Source organism: Phaseolus vulgaris, chromosome 7, assembly GCF_051622355.1.
Source record: "Phaseolus vulgaris cultivar YP4 chromosome 7, ASM5162235v1, whole genome shotgun sequence".
In the NCBI taxonomy this organism is placed as follows: Eukaryota; Viridiplantae; Streptophyta; class Magnoliopsida; order Fabales; family Fabaceae; genus Phaseolus; species Phaseolus vulgaris.
In genome coordinates this window covers 42,000,198-42,023,211 of record NC_143504.1, presented here as the reverse complement: position 1 = coordinate 42,023,211, position 23,014 = coordinate 42,000,198, and the positions used below count along the sequence as shown (strand labels likewise).

General features: G+C 31.3%; 2 protein-coding genes and 1 pseudogene across 3 annotated transcripts; 1 reads left to right on the top strand and 2 right to left on the bottom strand.

Annotated features, from left to right (window-relative positions):
- Positions 1-100: 100 nt before the first annotated feature.
- On the bottom strand, positions 101-4,628 carry LOC150025916 (uncharacterized; annotated as a pseudogene).
- Positions 4,629-6,058: 1,430 nt separating this feature from the next.
- On the top strand, positions 6,059-6,463 carry LOC137829257 (uncharacterized). Its single transcript, XM_068636057.2, has one exon. The coding sequence runs from the start codon at positions 6,059-6,061 to the stop codon at positions 6,461-6,463; it is 405 nt and encodes a 134-aa protein (XP_068492158.2).
- An 11,335-nt stretch (positions 6,464-17,798) lies between these two features.
- LOC137828543 (Nuclear transport factor 2 (NTF2) family protein) lies at positions 17,799-22,660 on the bottom strand. 2 transcript variants are annotated; one of them, XM_068635163.2, is made up of 7 exons: positions 22,517-22,660; positions 22,352-22,439; positions 22,182-22,265; positions 22,059-22,098; positions 21,214-21,282; positions 20,978-21,087; positions 17,799-18,140 (listed from the first exon to the last, which is right to left on the bottom strand). In XM_068635163.2, exons 1-7 carry the CDS (start codon positions 22,626-22,628, stop codon positions 18,005-18,007), a joined length of 639 nt encoding a protein of 212 aa, XP_068491264.1. In that variant the 5' UTR covers positions 22,629-22,660; the 3' UTR covers positions 17,799-18,004. The 2 variants fall into 2 exon arrangements, with proteins under 2 accessions (XP_068491264.1, XP_090161049.1); XM_090304923.1 differs by having other exon boundaries at positions 22,347-22,439; positions 22,517-22,639.
- Between the last annotated feature and the right edge of the window lie 354 nt (positions 22,661-23,014).

Below are 23,014 nucleotides of genomic sequence, written 5' to 3'. Positions count from 1 at the left end.
ATGTCCTGCCTCGTGTAACTATAGGATGTTTATTTTGGACCTATGGTAAAGAGGACATACTATCATTTGCAAACAAAGAAGGTGCATACAGAGGAAAAATTCATTGATAGATGGATATAAAATTGGCTTGGAGAATAGCTGGATCTGCAATTTTGTATTTATCAAAATGCTCTTCTTGATATAAAAGCAAATCTTTGATTTCTTCAACAGTGTAGGGATCCACCTATGACAGAACAAAGGTAACAAAGTTGTCATAATCATTCAAGATCGCTTTAACATGATCATTAATGGAAATTGGTGCACCAATAACAACTAAGGTGTCTTCTTGATGTCAAGAAGATAAATGTGTATGGAACGATCGTTCTTTGGGGTGTGTAATTTTCAAAGTGCATGGTGGAAGAAAATATTAGAAATCATGGTAAGACCTATAGACTTGTGGATACCGTGTCAAAAAGAGAGAAAAAGAAACTAAAAGTGAGTTTTATTATTCATGCATACGTAAATACATTGATTTATTATTGGTGTTAAATAACTCTAGTTTCTCCTCTTAGAAAAATTCCAAACAACCTAACTTAATGAAACAATTAAATTATTGTATAAACATTGTTAATTTTAATTTAATAAAAAACATTACCGTAATTATTTTAGATAAAATTGAGATTAAATTAAAATATTTCAAAATAATAAAAAAAATTAAAAAAAACAAATAAAAAAAATAACTACAAAACAAAATTTTATATATGCTTTATATATTATTATAGACAAAAATATATCTTCACAGTAGTTGTAGTCTTTGATTATCCTTACTTAATTTTGCATTGTTGGAATGTTGTGTTATGTAGATGTATATTGTATACAATTTTAAATTAAAGATAAACATTTCATTAAAAAAAATTGTCAATAGTATATACTAATAAAATACATAGTATAACATTAAATGAATTTTTTTATTAAGTGTTGAGGTACAATTGGGGAAAAAGTATAAACATTAAATTATAAATTTAAATGCATGGTAGCTTAAAAAAGTTAATTAACTTGTTTATGAAACAACATATTTCAATCAAACAAACTTATAATTTAACTAGTGAAATAACTTATAATTAACTTGAAATGACTTATTAAACACAATTTATGTGTTTTGTACAATTGCTCCAAAAAAAGTGTTGCCTCCATATAAAGTAGTCTTTAAATACCTAAAAGAAGTTAATATTTCAAAGTTCGAGTATTTTGCCTGTATATTCGTAGGTGTTGGTGTTGGATTCGTAAAATAAAGCATACCCTTTAAATCTGTATTAATCCTTTTACAAATTATCATAAAAATAAAGAATCTTCTTTTTTTATTTTCCTTGAAAGAAAGAGAGAAAAAGAAAAGGTAAAAAACTGAAATAAGAATTTTTAGCAAAGTGTCTAATTGAGGCTTTTAAAGACACATAAGTTTATCCTTAAAATGCTTTAAAAGCAGCAAAGAAGGGGACAAGAATTAAATACAGCTTTTCTTTGCAAATAAAATAAAATAAAATAGAATAAAATTAGTGAATTAATATAAATATATGTGCCTTCCTCAACTTACAAGAAACCTACGGCTTCTTTCGAAAAGATTGTGTTTCTTTTTCTTTTAAAAAATGTTTTAAGGTATCGCATCTTATAAGCTAACTCTAAAACTATCTTTAATATGTAAAAACTATTCATTATATTTACATCAATAAGTTAGTGAGAATATTGATTTATATATGATTCAATATTTAAAAAAAAATGAACATGGATTGAATCAATAATATATATTTTTAAATACAATGTTGAGTAAAATTTTAAAATAATTTAAAACCTTTATTCTATAAAATAAATAAAAAAATCTTAATAAATAGTGAGGTAATAATAAGTTCATACATAGACACGGTACTTTTTTATCAATGAGAAAAAAGACAGTAGGATCCTAATTGAAAAATCTAATTACAATTGTAATTGAAAAAAGACATGATCCAAGATGCAAATCGAAATCACACAAGTTGACTCCATTTCTTACTACATTAAAAGAAACTCAGAAATGATTTTTTAAAGATTTTACACAAAATAGAATCTTCATGAAAAATCTTTTCAGTCTAAGAGTTTTAAGTGCAGTTCGAAATTAATGAGGAATTTTATGTTACGTAACTACCGCTTGAATTGAGATTTTATAATACTTAATAAAACTCGACATCTCAGTTATGTTTACACCTCAAGTAATAATAATTAGCATATGAAAAATTATTATTAAAAAAAATACAAGAAAATAAGGGGAGACTCAAAACTCATATGTTAACAAAAACGATACATAGATAGACTATACCTATTTATAAAGAATTCTAAGAACAAACTAGATGGAAGTCTATTATACTAATGAAATGATTATTTATGAATAAATCATAAATTATCCAATTTATCATCACACGCATTCCCTTCACAAAAAATATTAGTAACCCTAAACCTGATTTTCCACAATAATTAAGACAAGTATTTCATCGATTACGAAGCATCAACGAACATTAGCCCTAACAGTAAATGCAACACAAACCAAGGCAGAATCACATTCAAGCCATACATTAGTAAGCCCCATTTTTTAAGTTTCCTCCATAGCATGTATAACTCCATAAAACTCATTAACCATAGCAGTCTGAACTTCAAGAAACACAAAGAAAGCATCAATAAACTTCCCCATACTTCCACGAAAAATACCTCCACAAGTAGCAAGACCAGGATATCCCTTAACAGCCTCATCAATGTTAATTTTAACCCAACCTGGTGAAGGGAACTCCCACCTAACAGAAAGAGGACGAAGAACTTTACCAGTACAAATATTAATACCAAATTATATCATTATTCATTGAAGCTTTAGAAGAATTTTCCACTAGACAAGTTAAATCTTTAATTACAAAAATAGCCCTAGAAACATCAATCTTATCATGAAATCTAGCATAATTCCTCATACATCATATCCTCCAAATAGAAAAAAAATTATCACTTCAATTTAACCAAAGGACTATCATCAATCATAATAAAAGAAAAAAGATCAACTTTATTAGAGAAATGAAAAGTAAGAAAAATTTGTCGAACCCAACTCCATATGTAGAGGAGAAATTGTACTGAAGAGGGACAAACAAATATTTTTCTTGCATGCATTAGAGCTATGCAAAATACATATAATTGTTGAATGTTTGAGTGACATTTGAATATGAAGTTGAACTTAAAAAAATTATACAAAATATAGTTGTAGTATGTTTGAATGAGATTTGTATAACAAGTTTAACTAAAAAAAGTTATACGTAACCTAAAAACATTTTTAACAATAAAATAAAATTATACTATGTTTTTTATGGTCTTTTAGTGTTTTTGGATGCTATCGTGAGACAAAATATTTTTATTATTATAAACCTGAAATATTTTACCCACTTGATTATATCGTAATCTTAAAGGTAAAATAGAAATAATCTTATACTTAGATATGTTACCTCTATCCAACATTGATAAACATTATACATAAGTAAAAATAAAATAAGACAATTTAATAGATGTGGTCGTTTTGAGACTAGCCTCACCAGATATGTAGGCCGAGCCAAAAATCTACCTAAAGCCTCTCCCACCAATTGAACCTCTATGTTGTGCAGAGGCACTCGAGCAGTAACATCTCGAGCTTCATTAACCATCACTTGTGTCTGTAGAGAGACATCACATAAGGCTAACCCTCCCTTTATTCGTCATTCAAATATGATTATATGTGGGAATTATCTTCAATATATAACTCACACTAGTTTGGTACATCAATATGAGTATGATCCCCTGAAGGATCTACAACACAAATCCCTTTCTTGCTCACTGGAACAACCTCGGGAACTGTAGGTGATCCCTAAGTTTGTGGTTGAGAACAAAAGGACTATAACTTATCATTGAACTCTTGCTGCAAGGATTGCCGATTTTTATTTAGTTTCTTTTCAAAGTGAATCTCCATCCTCTGCAAGGCATCCTGCCTGCAAGATTCGAAAATTCTTTGTGGTGGTGGATCAAACTAATCTCAGAGTTCCCATGAACCACCAGTACCATGCACACATCTTATGTGATCTGGTCTTCCTATGTTTGTCGTCAAAATATCCTCTTCAACATAAGAAACAAATGAGCCTTGTGTTTCCTGCTCAACTAATGAATCCTGCAACATATAAACAATAATTAAGCCTAAGCAATACTACTTCACTTAGGAACAAGGGGAAATGACAATGATAGTAAGTGTGATTATACTTTAAAAGATTTAGTAATGATCTGATTGGACTGTGAAATCATTTGCATGTCTGATTTCGTGCGAGCAACCATCCACATCTCATAGTGTAGAGGTGGAGATACAAGGTCAACTAACTCTAGCCATGTTGTCTCTACTTCAACCTTTATGAGGCATTGATGTAGCAATGCATACCCTCCCCTCCTTACAGTAGATGAGGGTTATCATTTAGCTCCTGCCGCTCCTAGGCAGTTATTATGTTTTCCTTCAATGCAAATAAAATAGGATATAGCCACAAATTGTAGGTAGATATTTGTGAGTATAAAAATTGTAAAAAAAACTAACCTACAAAAGACGCATACAATCGAATGGCACGAAACTGCATTCATTCCTCCTCAATTATCTAGTACTTGACACATTAACTGTTATCTTTATGCTTTTCGAACACATACTCTTGTATCAAGAAAGTATTAAAGTTCTTGCACATGGTGGCAATGATTGATAAGACTTTCTTTCTAACCACCTCGGTGTTTGGAATGTCAAAATTTTGATGTAAACAAAATATAAAATGTTAATCAATTGAGAATGTCAAATGATTACGAAATTCACTTTTAAGGTGTTAACATAAAATGGTGTAATACCTTAATATTCTATCACATGATATTTTTCTCTATCTCTTCAACCTCAACTCATTATGGAATGACAATAGATACATGTTGTCAAGCTATTCATCCCAAGTAGTTGCTAAACTTAGCAACATTTGGCCTTGACAACTTACACGAACGTGAATCTATGGCAACCTGCATCCTCTCTTTGTCAATCCATCCTAAGTGACTTGAGCCAATCGGATCACAAATCTCCCTGGTCTGCCTTTTCCAATTTCAAATTTAGAGTATGCCAAAATCCTAAAAAATAACAATCTCAGTAAGTGACGTCACAAAATAATAAAAAAAATATAAAAAGAAAGGTTTAATATATTTAAAATTATTATAAACTTTCAATTAACTATTTTCTAGTCAAGATCACTACAAATTTCAAATGTTAAACTTCAACTACCTAAAATATATTTTTCAAGTCAATAAGTCATTTCACAAAATATCTAAAATACTATAAAAATAAATGTTTAATGCAAAAAGTATTTAAAAATAAAATTCTATTTAATTATTTTCTAGTCAAAATCACGTTACTAACACTTGAAACGTAATTTTCAAGTTCCCACCATTAACCAAAATTGGTCATAACTAACCCAAATATACAAATATAAACAAAATATCAAGAATAAAATGAAATCCAAAATTTTATTATTCAACTATAATCATTTCTAGGTTTCTTAGCCTATCAAACTTCAAGTACTTTTAGAACGAGAGTAAAAAACCTATAAATCAAACTTCAAATGTTATCATCATTTTCAAACATTTATTAACTAAAAATACAGTTCATATCCTACAACTAAATCATACATAATTATTCTTTAAATGGGAGATTTATATTAAGGAAATAATAATTATCAAATTATACACAATTATTGTATGCAATTATTGTATGATATTGGGCGCTATTGTACACAATTATATGTAATTAATTTAATAATTATAGAATCTCATGATTAGTGAGTCCCTACCTAATTAGGTTGTAATTTGGAGAGAGAAAGTCTCCATACACTTGTATATATATTTGCTATACATTGAGTGATGTAAATCGACACAAGAGAATAAGAAATATCTCTTTTTCTTACCATTTTCTTATATGGTATCAGAGCACCGATCTTGGTGCTCTGACAACCTCTCCATTTTTATCCGTGCTAAATAAGAGATCATGTCTGACAAAGAAGGCACCAATAACGTTGCCAAGTCGGTTGCCATGGATCCAACTAATCCCTACTATGTTCATCATTTAGACCAACCAGGACACATGTTGGTGTCGACCAAATTGAACGGCGCCAATTATCAATCCTGGAAGACAACAATGGTACACGCACTCACGGCGAAGAAGAAACTCAGATTTGTTGACAGTACCATAGAAATGTCGTCACAAGAAAAAGACTCATCCCAATTCGAATTGTGGAATCAATGTAATTCCATGATTCTTTCATGGTTAAGTCACTCCATCGAGGCAGAGATAGCCGCAGGGGTAATTCACGCGAAGATTGCCCGTCAAGTTTGGGAAAATCTCTGTGACCAGTTTGGACAGAAGAATGCACCAACCATTTTTCAAATTTAGAAGACAATAGCAACCATGTCCCAAGGTACGATGTCAGTGGCTTCATACTACATCAAACTCAAAGCGTTGTGGGATGAACTCGAGCTATATCGTTCACCCATAGTTTGTAATCAAACAAAGGAGCACCAGATCGAGAATGAAGAAGATAAACGGATGCAATTCCTCATGGGGTTGAATGATTCGTTCAAAACAATCAGGTCCAATATTCTCATCATGAATCCTCTACCAAATGTCCGACAAGCATACCCTCTGATTGTGCAAGAAAAGACACAACAATAGATGAATTCGGATCCTGGCGAGATTTTTTCAATCGCGACATCAGTACAAGGTCGATCTGCCAATTGGAAGCAATCAAAGGTAAGACATGTGAACATTGTACAAACCAGGTCATACCATAGACGAATGTCGTAATTTAAAATTTCATTGCACATACCTTGATAAAAGAAGACACACAAAAGATAGATGTCGCATAAAAAATGGGACGTGGAGCTCCAATGGGCGCAATGGCCAGCAACAGCGAATCAAAATTAACCCTAAAAGCTCTCATTCATCAACAACAAACATGGCAAATTCCTCTTCATTACCAAATGACAACAATGAGTCCGATAGAAACCTTGTACAAGGGTTCACTGCCGAGCAAATTCAGCAATTGACAAAGGTTGTTTACTCAGCTCAACAATAATGGTAAAAGTGAAGCGTTTATAAACGTTGCAGGTCTATTTGCTCATAACTCATCAATTAATTCTGCTTTTACAAAACCATGGATTTTGGATAATGGAGCAACCGATCACATTGCATCTGATTCACAAATTTTCACACACACTTCATCATCATTTATTCCAAATGTTAATATGCCCACAGGCTCAACTGCGACCATCTCATCTATCGGCACGATTAAATTCAATGACAATATCACTCTCAAAGATGTTATTTGTGTTCCTTCTTTTAATTTAAATCTCATGTTTGTTAGTAAGATAACCAGTGCACTAAATTGTTGTGTCGTTCTTTTTCCACATGGTTGTATTTTGCAGGACTTGGCCACGGGGAGGATGATTGGCTCGGGTAAACAATACGCATGCCTTCTCCGGTGCGTCTACAACTTGCATCTTTATTACTACCTATCAATAAAAATCTCATTTCCATTCATAACAATTGTAGTGTTTGTCCCAAAGTTAAACAGACAAGGCTATCCTTTCCTTTAAGCACAATAAAATCTCATTCTCCATTTAATTTATTGCATTGTGACATTTGGGGTCCTCATAAAACCCCAACTCATTTTGGAAAACGTTTTTTTCTCACTATAGTCGATGACTATACTAGATGTACTTGGCTATTTCTTATGAATCACAAATCTGAAACCCAACATCTCTTAGAATCATTCATTACATTTGCATAAAATCAATTTCAGGCATCTATTAAAACCATCCGCATTGACAACGGACTGGAATTTATTTCAATGCATGATTTTTTTTCTCAAAAAGGGTATTGAATGACAACGCACTTGCGTCTACACTCCTCAACAAAATTGATTAGTAGAACGCAAACATAGACACGTTTTAAAGACAGCACGAGCCCTCCTATTTCAATCCAATTTACCATTAGAATTTTGGGGGGAATGCGTTTTAACCTCCACATATATCATTAATCGCTTGCCATCACCTTTACTAAAAAATAAATCACCTTTTAAGCTACTATATAATCAACCACCTTCACTTTCTCACCTAAAATCTTTTGGTTGCCTCTATTACGCAACTATTGTTTCACCTAAGCAAAAATTTGATCCGCACGCCCGAAAATGCATCTTCATTAGTTATCCTCACAATAAAAAAGCATACAAATTATTTTATATAGATGCAGACACTTTTTCTACAAGTCGAGATGTCACCTTCCATGAAAGTGTTTTCCCATTCTATCAACACTCTCAGACGCAATCCTCACATCCATTACTAGATATTTTGCCCGTCATTGACATTGACTTACCCACTTCTGTCCAACATTCACTTGATTCACCATCTTTTCCTACTAAACCTCCAGCAGATCAACCTTCTTCTCCCACCAGGAAGTCTTGCACCCATTACCGAACCTTCTCCAGCCAACCTTCATGTTCGACGATCAAGTCGTACATCAACCCCACCTTCCTGGCTTCAAGACTATGTAACGGGATCCCAGGCCAATCATTCGACCACTGCCCAAGACCAGTAGAACGGAATCAGGTATCATATGCATCATTTTCTTTCTAATTCATGATTTTCTTTACACATAGTGCATATCTTGCTAACATCACAGCCACCAAAGAACCTTGTTCCGACCTCAAGTCGTTGGGCAGCATCGCTAGGGTCAATCACCACATTCGAGGTATTGTCCGCTTTGGAGGGCGGTGCTCCGTCACGGTTTTGTCCTTAAAAGGCGCCTCGAAGGGTGAAGGGAGGATGGAGTATATAAACCCAGTCGAGGTCTAAGGGGAGTGGATCCCCCTAGTTGAGGGGCGAAGGAGCCTCTTCAGCCCCACGGTGGGTGCCATTGTTCCGACCTCAAGTCGTTGTGCAGCATCGCTAAGGTCAATCACCGCATCTGAGGTATTGTCCGCTTTGGAGGTCGGTGCTCCGTCACGGTTTTGTCCTTAAAAGGCGCCTCGAAGGGTGAAGAGAGGAGGGAGTATATAAACTGCCCTTGACCTCGATTCTTGAGCGATGTGGGACTGTATTGGCATACGGGAACAAGCCCCCCAGTCGAGGTCTAAGGGGAGTGGATCCCCCTAGTTGAGGGGCGAAGGAGCCTCTTCGGCCCTACGGTGGGCGCCATTGTTCCGACCTCAAGTCGTTGGGCAGCATCGCTAGGGTCAATCACCACATTCGAGGTATTGTCAGCTTTGGAGGGCGGTGCTCCGTCACGGTTTTGTCCTTAAAAGGCGCCTCGAAGGGTGAAGGGAGGATGGAGTATATAAACTGCCCTTGGCCTCGATTCCTGAGCGATGTGGGACTGTATTGGCATACGGGAACAAGCCCCCCAGTCGAGGTCTAAGGGGAGTGGATCCCCCTAGTTGAGGGGCGAAGGAGCCTCTTCAGCCCCACGGTGGGCGCCATTGTTCCGACCTCAAGTCGTTGTGCAGCATCGCTAGGGTCAATCACCGCATCTGAGGTATTGTCCGCTTTGGAGGTCGGTGCTCCGTCACGGTTTTGTCCTTAAAAGGCGCCTCGAAGGGTGAAGAGAGGAGGGAGTATATAAACTGCCCTTGACCTCGATTCCTGAGCGATGTGGGACTGTATTGGCATACGGGAACAAACCTCACACTTATGCTCAAGTTATCCTTGATCCAAATTGGTAAAAAGCAATGGACGAAGAGCTTTCCGCCTTGCAGCTAAATCAAACGTGGACCTTGACATCGTTACCCGCTGGGCAGAAACCCATCAGATGTAAATGGGTCTATAAAATAAAGTACAACTCAGATGACAACGTCGACAGATATAAGGCGCCCCTTGTCGCAAAGGGGTACACTTAGATTGAAGGTGTTCGTTATTCTGAAACCTTTTCACCAACAGCAAAATTAATAACTTTGAGGTGTCTCCTCACCATTGCAGCAACTAGAAATTGGTTTACTCACCAGCTAGATGTGTAAAATGCCTTCTTACATGGCACATTGCATGAAATTATTTACATGAATTTGCCACCCGGGCATCATCGACAGGGGGAGAACATTGTATGTCGACTCAACAAATCCCTTTATGGTCTCAAACAGGCATCCCAAACATGGTTTTCAACATTTTCTCATGTGATTAAATCTGCAGGATTTCAACCGTCCAAGACAGACTACTCTCTATTCACAAGATAGAATAACTCATCATTTATTGCCCTTTTGATTTATTTTGATGATATTCTTTTGACAGGAAATGATTTGATAGAAATTCAGCGTCTTAAAGACTGTCTATTACAACAATTTCGCATTAAAGATCTTGGAGACTTAAAATATTTTCTAAGCATTGAATTTTCCCGTTCCAAAGAAAATATGCATTTGATATTTTGCAGGATACGGGACTCACAGGTGCTCGTCCAGACAAATTTCCAATGGAGCAAAACTTAAAACTCACATCAAACGGTGAAGAGTTGTTAAAGGATCCAGTCAAATACAGGCGACTTGTGGGACGACTCATATACCTCACGGTTACTTAGCCTGACATAGTATTTTCGGTTCGGACCCTAAGTCAATATATACAGCTCCACGGAAACCTCATTGGGATGTTGCAATTCGAGTCCTAAAGTACATCAAAGGATCACCGGGACAAGGATTATTATTGCCATCTGAGAACAATTTGACATTGACAACTTATTGCGACTCAAACTGGGGGAGGTTGTCAGACAACTCGGAGATCAGTATCTAGGTGTATTGTATTTTTCTTGGTTCCTCTATTATCTCATGGAAATAAAAAAAAACAGACAAACGTATCAACATCATCTGCGAAAGCAGAATACCGCACGATGGCCAATACTTGTTTGGAGATAGCTTGGTTGCGATATCTGTTGCAAGATTTAAAGGTGTCATGTAACTTGCCAGCTCAACTTTTTTGTGACAATCAAGCAACATTACATATAGCAGCAAACCCAATATTTCATGAATGCACACAAAACACATTGATATAGATTATCACATTGTACGAGAAAAATTACAAGCCGAGATAATCAGTCTTTCATATGTACCGACACAGTATCAGCTCGCAGATATTTTTATGAAGGTACTGGACAAGGAACAGTTTTTTACGCTGCGACACAAGTTGAGTGTTCATGATAAGTAAATAATAATTATCAAATTATACACAATTATTGTATGCAATTATTGTATGATATTGTACACAATTATATGTAATTATTAATTTAATAATTATATAATCTCATGATTAGTAGATCCCTACCTAATTAGGTTGTAATTTAGAGAGAGAAAGTTTACATACACTTGTATATATTTGCTATACATTGAGTACTATAAATACAAGAGAATAAGAAATATTTTTTTCTTACCATTTTCTTATAATTTAGACCACTATTCTTAGTGAAAAATTGAAACTCAATCTAATTGAATAGAAATTATACACAAAACCCATCAAAAGGAACCAACAAAATCATTGTTTGAGTCACTGATAAAACCTTCACAAATTGGTTAAAATTATTACCAAAGAAAACCAAAATCGTAATAGAAATCACCATTTGCGAGAGAGAAAAATCAGGAGAAAAAGATTCAAATAGAAATTTAAAAACCATTTACATGAAACAACCTTATGTCTGACGTTAACAAGTTAAATTTAATTAAAAAAAATATCAGTATAATTTTTTTATTGATTGCCTTTTTATCTGACATAAATTAGCTATGTGGAAGCCTAACTAAATACATATAATTATTTAATGTTTAATGACATTTGAATGATTGAGACCGTCTTTCTCATATTCTCTTTACCATAAAAGTGGTCTAGTCACAGCAACATATATATATATATATATATATATAATCTAAGTATGAACATGCTTTCTTAAATATATATAATCAAAACTTTGAATATTCGCACATTGCAAAGGCTCTCCATTTTCATATACTACTTATTATATTTTGCAAATAAAACTAAAGTGTGTTTTCAAGGAATTAAGACTCTTAATTTAAAAGAAAGAATATTTGGTAGCGTAAGCATTGTGCAAAGAAAAAACAAGTTGTGAAAAGTTTGAAAAGGAATGAAGTTAGTAGAATTATGCCATAGATGGAATTAATGAGTACATAAACATTCCCATGATTCCTTCCTTTTGAATTCTCACACTAAAACTCATAAATGGAGGGAACAAATTTTAACTATCAAATACCAATTGCATCCATATATATGTGACAAAATATGACACTTGTTTAAAGTTGACATTGCTTTTTCTACCTCACAATATTCGATTATTCCATCTCTAAAACTTTTTATATATACTCATCCAACTTTTCCCTCCTAAAAATACTAATCAAGAATCAAGGTTCTCATATGAATTTTTGTAAAATGATACCTGTTTTAATTAATTATTTTTCCATAACATGACATCGATTTGGTATAAATTTAATAATCGATAAAATTATGAAAATTTCAAACTTTGATAGTAAAAGGTATAAAAAAAACTTAGATGGAAAAATTATAAAAGTATAGTTAAGAAGTGAAAGTGTAATTAAACCTAATATTTTCAGCTATTGTTTTGCTTAGATATATGTTAAAATAAATCTTGTGCCAGTAAGTTGCTAGCTTGCCATGCTGATCTGGCAGAATAAAACTTAACCCTTCTTTTTTTAACTCTATTTTTCAACATTAAACCCTACCCTTTAAGTACAACTACGTAAGCATAAAAATAAAACAATTCTTTTTTTTTCTTGTTTCTTTTCCTTTCAAAGAAAGTAGGAAAAGAAAAGTTACAAAACCAAACTGAAGTGACCCAAAGTAAATATTGGTAGCAAAGTGTGAAAGGCTTTTAAAGATAGGTATAATTTGATCCTTAATGCACAAAAAGATGCAAAGAACGACACAAAAATAAAATTGACCTTTCTTTAGCAAAAACATTTTCCCTAAATTAATATGTGCCTTCCCTTACTTACAAGAAACCTACGGCTCTTTTTCCAAAAGATTGTGTCACTTTTCTTTACAAATTAGCATATAGTGGAAACTATCCTCGTAACTTTCACAAACTCACTATGCTAAGACTTCTATGCCTTATAACACTTATCCTTCTTCTATTATATTTTATATACGGTTTGTTAAGAAAATATTTGACTTTGGAAACTAAATTTAGAAATAAAAAATAATTAGTCAATATAAGAGACTAAAAATTTATTCATATTTAAAATAGTTTCTATTATTAATAAAAATTTATAAAATAGTTTCTAAATTTGTATTTAACACTACTACAAAAAATTCGTTGAATAAAAACCAATTTTAGAAAAAAAAAATAATCAGTTGCTTTATTGACTAAATTAGAGACCATTTTAGAGACTAATTTTTTTTTTTGTTTTTAAATTAGTTTATATTATTTTTAAATAGTTTTTAAATTAGTATCTAATTAGCTACCAAGATTTTTGCTACCAAGATTTTTGCTACCAAGATTTTTGCTATCAAATTTAGAATCTAAATGATTAGTAGTTAAAACAGCTAATTAGATACCAATAATTTATTTGGTTTATAAAATGGTTTCTAATTTGATCAAATAGTAACTAATTATTTTGGTTTTTAAAATTAGTTTCTATTGATTTTCTTGTAGTGATAGAAACCATAAACATAATATAAAAGAATATTGATTTTGCATGATGAAACTTTCTTACTATCACAATTTAAATTTTTCAGTCTTTAATCTTCTCGGTTGTTGGTCATCGGTCTCGAGTCTTATCGACTCTCTTGGCATGGGTACCTACAATGACATTTTGACACTCAAGTTAGTTTAGGGTGTGTGTGAAAGACTTTTATGATATGATACTCCTTACCTTTGACTTTAGGGGATTCACATTTGTAACAACAGGATTGGACTTTCCGGTGTATGGAAGTGTAAGAATCGTCAAACCAGGTTTAGTAGAAGCCAATTGCTTCTTGATAGTGGTTTATGTATAGTTATCATGTAATAATTGTTAAATGATGTTGCTAATCATTTTACGAAATATAGTGTGAGAGATGTTGGGATGCTGAGTAATCAGTATTCAACCTACTAGTAGTACAAATGTTATTTATTTTATACACTCACATATATTAAATAGTTCATATGTTCGGTTCAACACTTATATTTTAAGGTTGAAAATATTTTTTAAAAAAAAACTATTGTAAAAATTGGACCATAAATCTAATCTAGAATAACATTGCTCATAAAGACACATTATGTATATGAAAGACTTATTTTTAAAGGAAATTGATCTATACATTATTTTTAATTTAACTATCTATACAAAAACTCTTGTATAAAAATAATTATCTTACACGATACATTTTATAAATATATATGCTGGTGCACAAACAAACACACTCCATTTTTCATTGTTCTCTTGTGTACGAGGTTGGCAAGAGGAATAGTCTGCCAAAGGTATTAGAGTATTGATTTTGTGAAATTCAAGAAGAAGAAAACAAACATTACCCTCAAAATTATATACATGCATAGGGATTTGTACTTGCAAACTTTTAAAAAATATTAATTAAAATTTGAACAGAATGAGAATTATATGAACTATAAATATTTTTTTATTACCATTTTCAATATTGATAGGCATGTTATCCACTATCTGAGTATGAATTACTTTATGCAAAAGTAAAGTGAGAAAACCATAGTGTATCACCAAGTTCTTGAGCACCGTACCCATTAGAGGAAGATGGGATGTGATATAACACAAGTTCTTATTACTGTTTTTTAATAGCAAAAACCCATGTTCATACTTCTTCATCTGTCCATATCTACATTGATATTGTGTAATAAAATCTTTCCAGATTTTCTACTTGTGACATTAATGTGTTCTTCCATCAAAAATATATTAATTAGGTTGCTTTGTTGAAGAGGGACAGACCATTGAACCAATCCCCATGAATTATACACAATCCGACAGGAGAAAGAGACTTTTGTAGAGTAAATCTTTATAGGATCAAGCAAGAGAAATTCAGAATGTGTATGCTCTTATTTTATGAACAAAACAGTCCATAATAGGCAGCTGCTGTTGCTACTGCTGCCATTTCATATAATATTATATAAATAATCAAGAACGTGCTTCAACTCACCAATTTTTGTAATGCAAAACGAATAGAATGTCACTTGGTTGTGTTTATAATTAATTAATCAGTTAAATCTTAATCATTGACTGATCCAGTGTGATTAGTTGTTGAAGATCTCACGTGACTATATGCATACTTATGGAGTCGATTTTATAAAATTGAGTTTCACTTAAATTTTATTTTATAATATAATATTAAAATTATTTAAAATTTATTATACTAAAAGTTTGTTGGACTTATCACGTCATTGAATTGCTATCTGGTCACTCATAAATATATAGTCTCATGTATAAGTTGACAGTCTTAACGTAAAGAGTGTTGAAGATCCTAAATTTCATAATATATAAGTGAATTATTTTATAAAATTGAATCAGAAATTAAAATATTTTACAATATTTTTATTTTATTAGAAGATGAAAAAAAAAATGAAGGGAAGAAGGAGTCAAATTAATTCAAAATGTATCAACCATATTTTGACTCATCAATTTTTATTTTCTTTTGCTGAATTATAAATTGATAGAACAAAATGACTCGTAGGTGTGAAGTAGCATGTTGAAACTTTTGTAATGAAAAATCATCTAGATAATTAGTGTGAAAGCCTAATTTGTTGCAGCTATTTAACTAGTACTTAAATATTGGAGCATATTCTTAAAAAAGGATTGTCTAAGTAGGAAAAATGATGTCCAAAGATTTGAATACATAGTTAAGTGAAAGTGTTTAGATATTCAAACCCCACACCTAAGAAAAAGACAAGAGTTTAAATAAAATCCTCAATCACTTATGTTAAACAGCATTGGCTTTATTTTCTTTTGTTTAGGAGTTTGTTTTCCAAACATCTCCTATCATGTTTCTGAAAAAAAAAATATTTTATCAAAGATATTAATGTTTTCAAGAGAAAATAGGTTATCTCCTAATAGTGTAAAAGAAATTATAACGTGGTTAAACTATAATTTTTTATAATAAATTATTTTCAAAGATAAATTTTTAAATTTAATTCAATTTTATAAAATTAATTTAAATTTTTTATTATTTATAATCAAACAAACATTCTCGATTACAGCTCAATAAACTTAAAAAACTTTTATTATAAAATATTTTAGATAACTCTCATACTAATATTGAAAAATAAATTTTAAATCTTATTCAACTTCACAAAATCAACTTATATTTATAAATTATAATATATATCATAAATTAATTTTATTTTATAATACAAATTTATTAATTTTTATAATATTTATTTTAAAACGGTACTGACGACTTCTAATAAAAAGTTTGGGGTACTATGGGTCGTTTGGGGTGACAAAGAACTGCAATATTCAAAGCAAAGAACAAAAGTTGCACTGCCTTTGAAAAGTATCAACATTTTGAATGCTTTAAAGCATTAATGACCCCTAAAAAGAATACAATTAGTGGGGTCATGCTTTTCAAATTCTCTTTATCTTTACTTTTTCTTCCTTTGTAATGATTTATAGATCATATTTGTAAGATTTAAAGTATCCAAAACGACTGGTGTAATATCTTGGTATTAAAGAACCTTTTGGCCGTTGGGATGCGTTGTGCAATGATCATAGGTTGCAAGTTTATGACGATATAAAATAAAGAAAGTTAAATAAAATGATAATGTTATTCTAAAGACTTCAAATAATTGACATTCAGTAGAGGGATTCATTAAAGAAAAGAAGAGAATCAGTGAGTGTCTCATTCATATATAAAATATTGAACATATAGCAAACATCGTTTATTGAATTCTCTGTTTTTAAAATATATGAATCGAATATTATGAGAAAGTTTAAAATAGTAAACAATTTTTTGTTAGAATAAAAGTGTTTGGGTTGCGTGGTAAAGTGAGGATTGTGTGTTAGTAGGATATAAATTGAAAACTTTTTATACTATTGAGGCAAGGGAGATAGTGGCATGGAGACAAAGTTTCCACAGCTTGAGCTTTTGCAGTCTTTAGGAAAGAAAGAGAGAAAACAATAAAGTTTGAATGGCTGTGTTCCCTTTATCCTTAGAAGGCCACCCTCTTTTTAGTTCTCTCTTCTTTCTATTATTACAAGTGAATTTTTGCATGAAAGTAAGGGATTTCTCGGATCTAGAACTCCCAATAATCAGTGTATAATTGTGGACATTTCTCTCAGACACATTCATAGCATCATCTCTGCACTGACCTTGGATCCTTCAACTAGCTGGGGACAACACAAAGATGGATCCATAAGGCCATTAGTGGGAGGAATGTTGTGTAGGAATCACCTTTGTTCTAAAGGCTAATATGACCAGTCAAAAAGGGAGGTTGCCATTCAAGTTAACGAGAATGGCTTTCACAAAAGTTAAAACATTACAACAAACGCTGCTTACAAACTTTTTTTTCACCTCCTTCTTCCTTATTTTGCCCTTCAACTAACAATGCAAATAACACAGTATCTAACAATTTCATCATATGTATTTCTTATTTCTCATCGTGCTAAATGTACCACGCAACATATAATTTATAGAATTCAGTTCTAGCATGTATAAATATAATAAATTTCAACAAAATGTGTAATCTTAAACGTTAAGTATATTTTACCCCTAAAACAAACGCAAGCAGTATGTTTCATCAAAATATATTCTAGTATTCATCATAAGCACAAGAAATAAACATTTTTTGTCAGCAAAATAATATATTGCAAATACGGGCCACAAGAACTAAACATGATAATACAAATATGCTTTACAAATAAGATCAGGTACGAACATGAAGTACCATATACAGGCCCATATAATAAAGTTTATAGTATTTTGCAAGGATTTTTGTTATTCACGTTCTTGGGTCCTTCCCAAACCTCATAAGCAGATGCGTTGCCAGCATTGACCCTCTGCGACTCACTTCTGCTATTCGACCGAAAAATGACACCTTCGCCGTTGCTCTATTCCTAATTGGTTTTTTGTCCCACCTATTGGGTATGGAAACATAAAATTTAGTCACATAGCTGCAGTTATTAAGCATTGAAGAAATATTTACATTTTGTTTTTGGAACATACAAGAAAATTTTACCTGAGCCTTCAGTTATTTTTCATAGGTATATAGAAAAAACAATATATTGACTTAGTTTCAACGGCCCAAAATGATGCATAATTTATAGTTTATTGAAATCATTTACATCACAGGAAACTAGGGTGCATTTGTGAAGCCAACGAGTTAAAATGAACCAAATGATGTACATAAAGATCTTGCACTCCTGAAAAACAAGCAAAGCCCTTTTGCAAATTTGCCCCTCCTTTGCAAGTTCTAATAACCAATGTACCCTGGCTAAAGTGTTACACACTGAATTTCAATTGATCACGACAATTAATGTGAGGAGAGAAAACACTGATCATTCAACGTATCTTAATGATTTGTTGCTAATCATCTTTTTGAAGTTCTTCCAAAATAGCAAACTTTTTTTTCTACCTAATATATCAAACAATTATCCTAATAACACGGTTTAATGTAAGGGTTCAGAATTCGGTTTTTTCTCGTATTAATTGGATATAATTTCGCTAGAAAACCAATTCAGAATTTGGTTTCCACAGAATCGAACTTTGAACTCAATTTTAATTTTTGTTGTTTTTTCATGGAAAGGAAATTTATAATTTTAAGTTTTTAAAAAGTAATTATTTAAAAAACAATTGGTTAGGAAAATAATTTTTAAGAAAATATTTATTTAGAAAAATAATTATATATAATATAATAATTTATAAAATAATTATTTGAAGAAATAAATAATTATTTACAAAACATATATTTTAAACAAGAATTATTTACAAAGAGATGTAAATTAAAAAAATTAACAATTATAAATTTTGAAATAAATTGTTTTCGTAATTTTGGTTTGAAAATTTTCATAGAAAAAAATAAAATTAAAAGAATATATTATTATTTATCCCTATTTTTATTATCATAATTATTTTACTAATTATTTTTAGGGTTAAAAATGAATTTTAAAATTGTATAAATAAAGAAATTGAAAATACTTTATTTTCACATTTTTATATTTACATTTACTTAATCTGTATAAACAAATAGCTAAACTTTTACATTTTTTAATTCAATACAAAACTAAATAATCACTTCTCTAAATATTTAATTTTCTAAAAAATTAATTTTTCACATTTTTTTATTTTCCAATTAATTATTTCTTAAATTAATTACTTTTCTAAATAATTTTTAAATAATTATTTCTTAATATAATTAGTTTTCCAAATTATTACTTTTTAATATATCTACTTTTCAAAAATATTATTCCTTAATGTGATTACCTTTCTAACTTTTATTTTTTATAATACATATTTTTCAATAATTTAATTCTAAATATTTATTTTCAAGATAATATTTTCTAAAATTTTAAAATTATTTTCCTTTTATTTTTAAATAAAGAAGAAAAAAAAATACTCAGAGTTTGATTTTCAGAAAATCGAATTCCAAACTGGTACAACTGCTATTTAGATAATTATTTCACATAATATGCTAAAAATAAATAAAAAAGTTAGTGTGTTATTTTAGAAATATTTTTCCATCTTTCCCATCATAAAAGAGACATTATCTTATTAATTTACAACAATGGTTGTTTATTGACTGAAAATATAAAATAATTAAAGATATTTCGGTAATAAAAATAATCAATGCAAAACAAATTGAGACGGAAAGGAAGAGATTTTAATAGAGGAGAGAAGAAAGGGAAGGAAGGAAGAAATTTTAATTAAACATCATGTTTGATTGAAAAATTAAGGAAAAGATAGATTTTAATGGAGTGAAGGAAAGACAATAATTTATTTTCTTTGATTCACAAGGATAAGGGAGGGTTAAATTACTTTTCCATCCTTATAATTATAAAATTAAACAGTAAAATTATGCATATATAATAACCATTAGAGGTTGCTATCAATACACTCTTACTCTATCTCACTTGCCTTCAATTTATTATTTAAAATTTACAATTTTATGTAAGGATTCGTTAAATGAGTATCCTTGCAAAATTAAATAATTCCAATCCAATAATAAAAATTATGTTCAAATGAATATTTGATTTTTAAATCAAACTAATTTCAGTTTTCAGTATAATCCCTGGTTATAAAAGTAAAGAATTTATAGGCGCCCATTTTTTTTATCTACTTCAAATTCTTTTGTAATTTTTTTCTGTGTTCAGCCCTATCAGATATTTTTAACCATTCCTTCTACTTCAAAGGAACTAATTCTCTTCTAAATTTTAACTGCACTCACTTACTCAGCTATAAACTCATCGTGTTCATATTAAAGTATAGTATTACTAACCTTAATCCAAAAAAAAAAATCGAAGAACCTGACATAAAAATGTTTACTTCTTCAGGGACCACTATTAGTTTATATCTTTGGGACGAGCACTAAATTATAATAACTTCTACAGTTACTTGAAACCACCATTTATCAATTTGTATGAAAAAACATGCTCCCTCTCTTCATGCACATGCAGAATTGTAGATGCAAGTGTATATATACGAGCACATAGTGGTAGCATGATATGAATGTTGTGTTATGGCTAATTGAATAGATGCGCAAGATTATCTATAAATTACAAAACAATCTTCTATTCAACATTCACTCCATGTGTTCTCTTCAGTGGCAAAAATATTACTCTTCGACAATATAGGATAAGTTGCAAATATTTCTAGTACTATTAAATTAAAAGTAAGGAGTCCTAAGTAATCTTAAAATGTCAAATTGATTTTTTTTAAGGAAAGCAGAAAACAGAGTGTTCAGTAGATTAATACATACCAGTCCTCATGGCGAACGACTTTACCCTCTTCGATATACAACTTGATTAGCGATACCATGTTTATACTCCTCCCCAAGAATTTATAGTATTGCTTATTGTCAATTAATATCTGTACACAACATCCATCATTTTGGATCATCCAGTAAGAGATCAAGCATGCACTTGAACTTTTAAACAAAACAAAAGATTGAAGTGCTACATATACTATATAAATTGAGTCACCAGATTTACTAACCTCTCCTTTTCCTGGTGAGACCATATTTTCTTTGATACTGTATTCCACAATCTTTGATTCCTTAAAAAACTGAGATATATGCAGACAAATAGAGTTTGGAAATTAACTCAACATTAAGAAAAGGACTGAAACGAGATAAATTTTATCTAATACTACTATTAAACAAGCCATTGTAGGATAACTAATTTGCTTCTAATATAAAAAAACTTCTTCCACTCTAAAGAACAAAAAGGAAAGGCATTTCTTCCTGTTAAATTACTTCTATCACATGCTTGATGATCCACTAACATTAGAAGCTCAAGGCTTATCACTGTTACTCATATTTTGGTGACACAATGTCAACAGAAAGATAACAGGGTTAGAACAGCTTGCAAGCAGGAAGTATTCCATTATATAACAATTTATACATGATACTCTTTGTATTGTCCTTTCAGTCAGTGCAAGAATTATCAAATAAAAGCTAGAATGGACTCTAATTTATTACCGGTAAATGGTACATTCATTACAACCAACTATTCAGAAACTGTTATATCTTGAACAGAAATTTGTATATCTTTTGACAAATATGACGAGAACTAAATTTTTGCTTATAAGTGAAAATCAACTTATCCTCCTATCCTATCATTCAGAAAAATTAAATGACATAGTTTCTATAAAAGCTAAAGTGCAAGAGTTGATTTTAATTGATCGGAGTTCTTATTATCTTTTTCTATAAGTACTTACTGAGAAATTTAACCTGATGTTCTGTAACATATAAAGATTTTGAGGCAATCATTGGTCCGGGAAGATCAGGACTGTATTTAGAATATCCAAAGCAAGAGAAGAAAAAAGGAAGCAAAGAAAACCTTGGGAAGAGAATAGAACGCTGATTTGATCTGTTTCACCCTGCAGTACGCGTGAATCAAAATCCAGCGTTTAGTGAGTATTGGAGGGAAAACCGAAAGAAAGAAGAATAAAAAAATGCAGACCCGCGAGCACACATAAGCGGATCCTCGAAGGAAGCATTAGAAGCATAGATTTCAAAGTCGCGAGACGTTGCGCACGATCCATACCTGAAATGAAACGACGTGTTGAATTAAAATGAATGGATGGGAAGAGAAGAGAAAGAGATGGAAGCAGTGAAAAGGTTATACAGTACAGATGCAGAATGTGAGGAATTATGCCATCGGCGTAGCGCTGCTTGGCTGCACTGTAATCGAATGATTCTTTGAAAGTCCTCTCCCTGCCTTCAAATTCAAGAAAACAAAGCCAAATGAATCCATAGCTTAAAATGCATTCAGCGATGGTTATTGTATGAGATTACCAGCAGAGTAAGTAGCCATTGCAAAATTTCTCGGAAGAGAAACCCAATTCTTCACGGAACGTTGTTGCGCGCTATATACCGTTCGTGGCACTCTAACCATCAACGTGGCCATGCTTCCCTCTCTCTCTTACATTATTATTATGATCTTATATACGTCTCAAATCAATTCTAATTACATTATTAAAACTAATAATAATATAATAATACAAATCAATTAATTCGTCAATACGGATAAAATTCATCTCTCCTCTTTTTTATTTAATTGATTAATATGACATAAAAATCTTAAATAACAAAAAGAATAATGAATAATATTATTTTCACTTACCTATAATGAAAATTAGAAAAGTCTAGATTTAAGTATATTGCAAAAACAATTAAAGTTCATAAGCTTTGTCCAATTCATCGTGTGTAGAGAGAGCTATTGCATGTTATGACGATTACATTGAAACCGGTCAAACTAGATTAAGTTACGAACAAGGTTGAGTTTTTTTACTT

Excerpts from the sequence above, each read along its gene's own strand:
- LOC137829257 (XM_068636057.2), top strand. The coding sequence starts at position 6,059 with ATGTCTGACAAAGAAGGCACCAATAACGTTGCCAAGTCGGTTGCCATG.
- LOC137828543 (XM_068635163.2), bottom strand. The coding sequence starts at position 22,628 with ATGGCCACGTTGATGGTTAGAGTGCCACGAACGGTATATAGCGCGCAA. Across the intron at positions 22,266-22,351 it reads ATTCCTCACATTCTGCATCT|GTATGGATCGTGCGCAACGT; the intron begins GTACTGTATAAC and ends GTTTCATTTCAG. Across the intron at positions 18,141-20,977 it reads GTCGTTCGCCATGAGGACTG|GTGGGACAAAAAACCAATTA; the intron begins GTATGTATTAAT and ends CATACCCAATAG.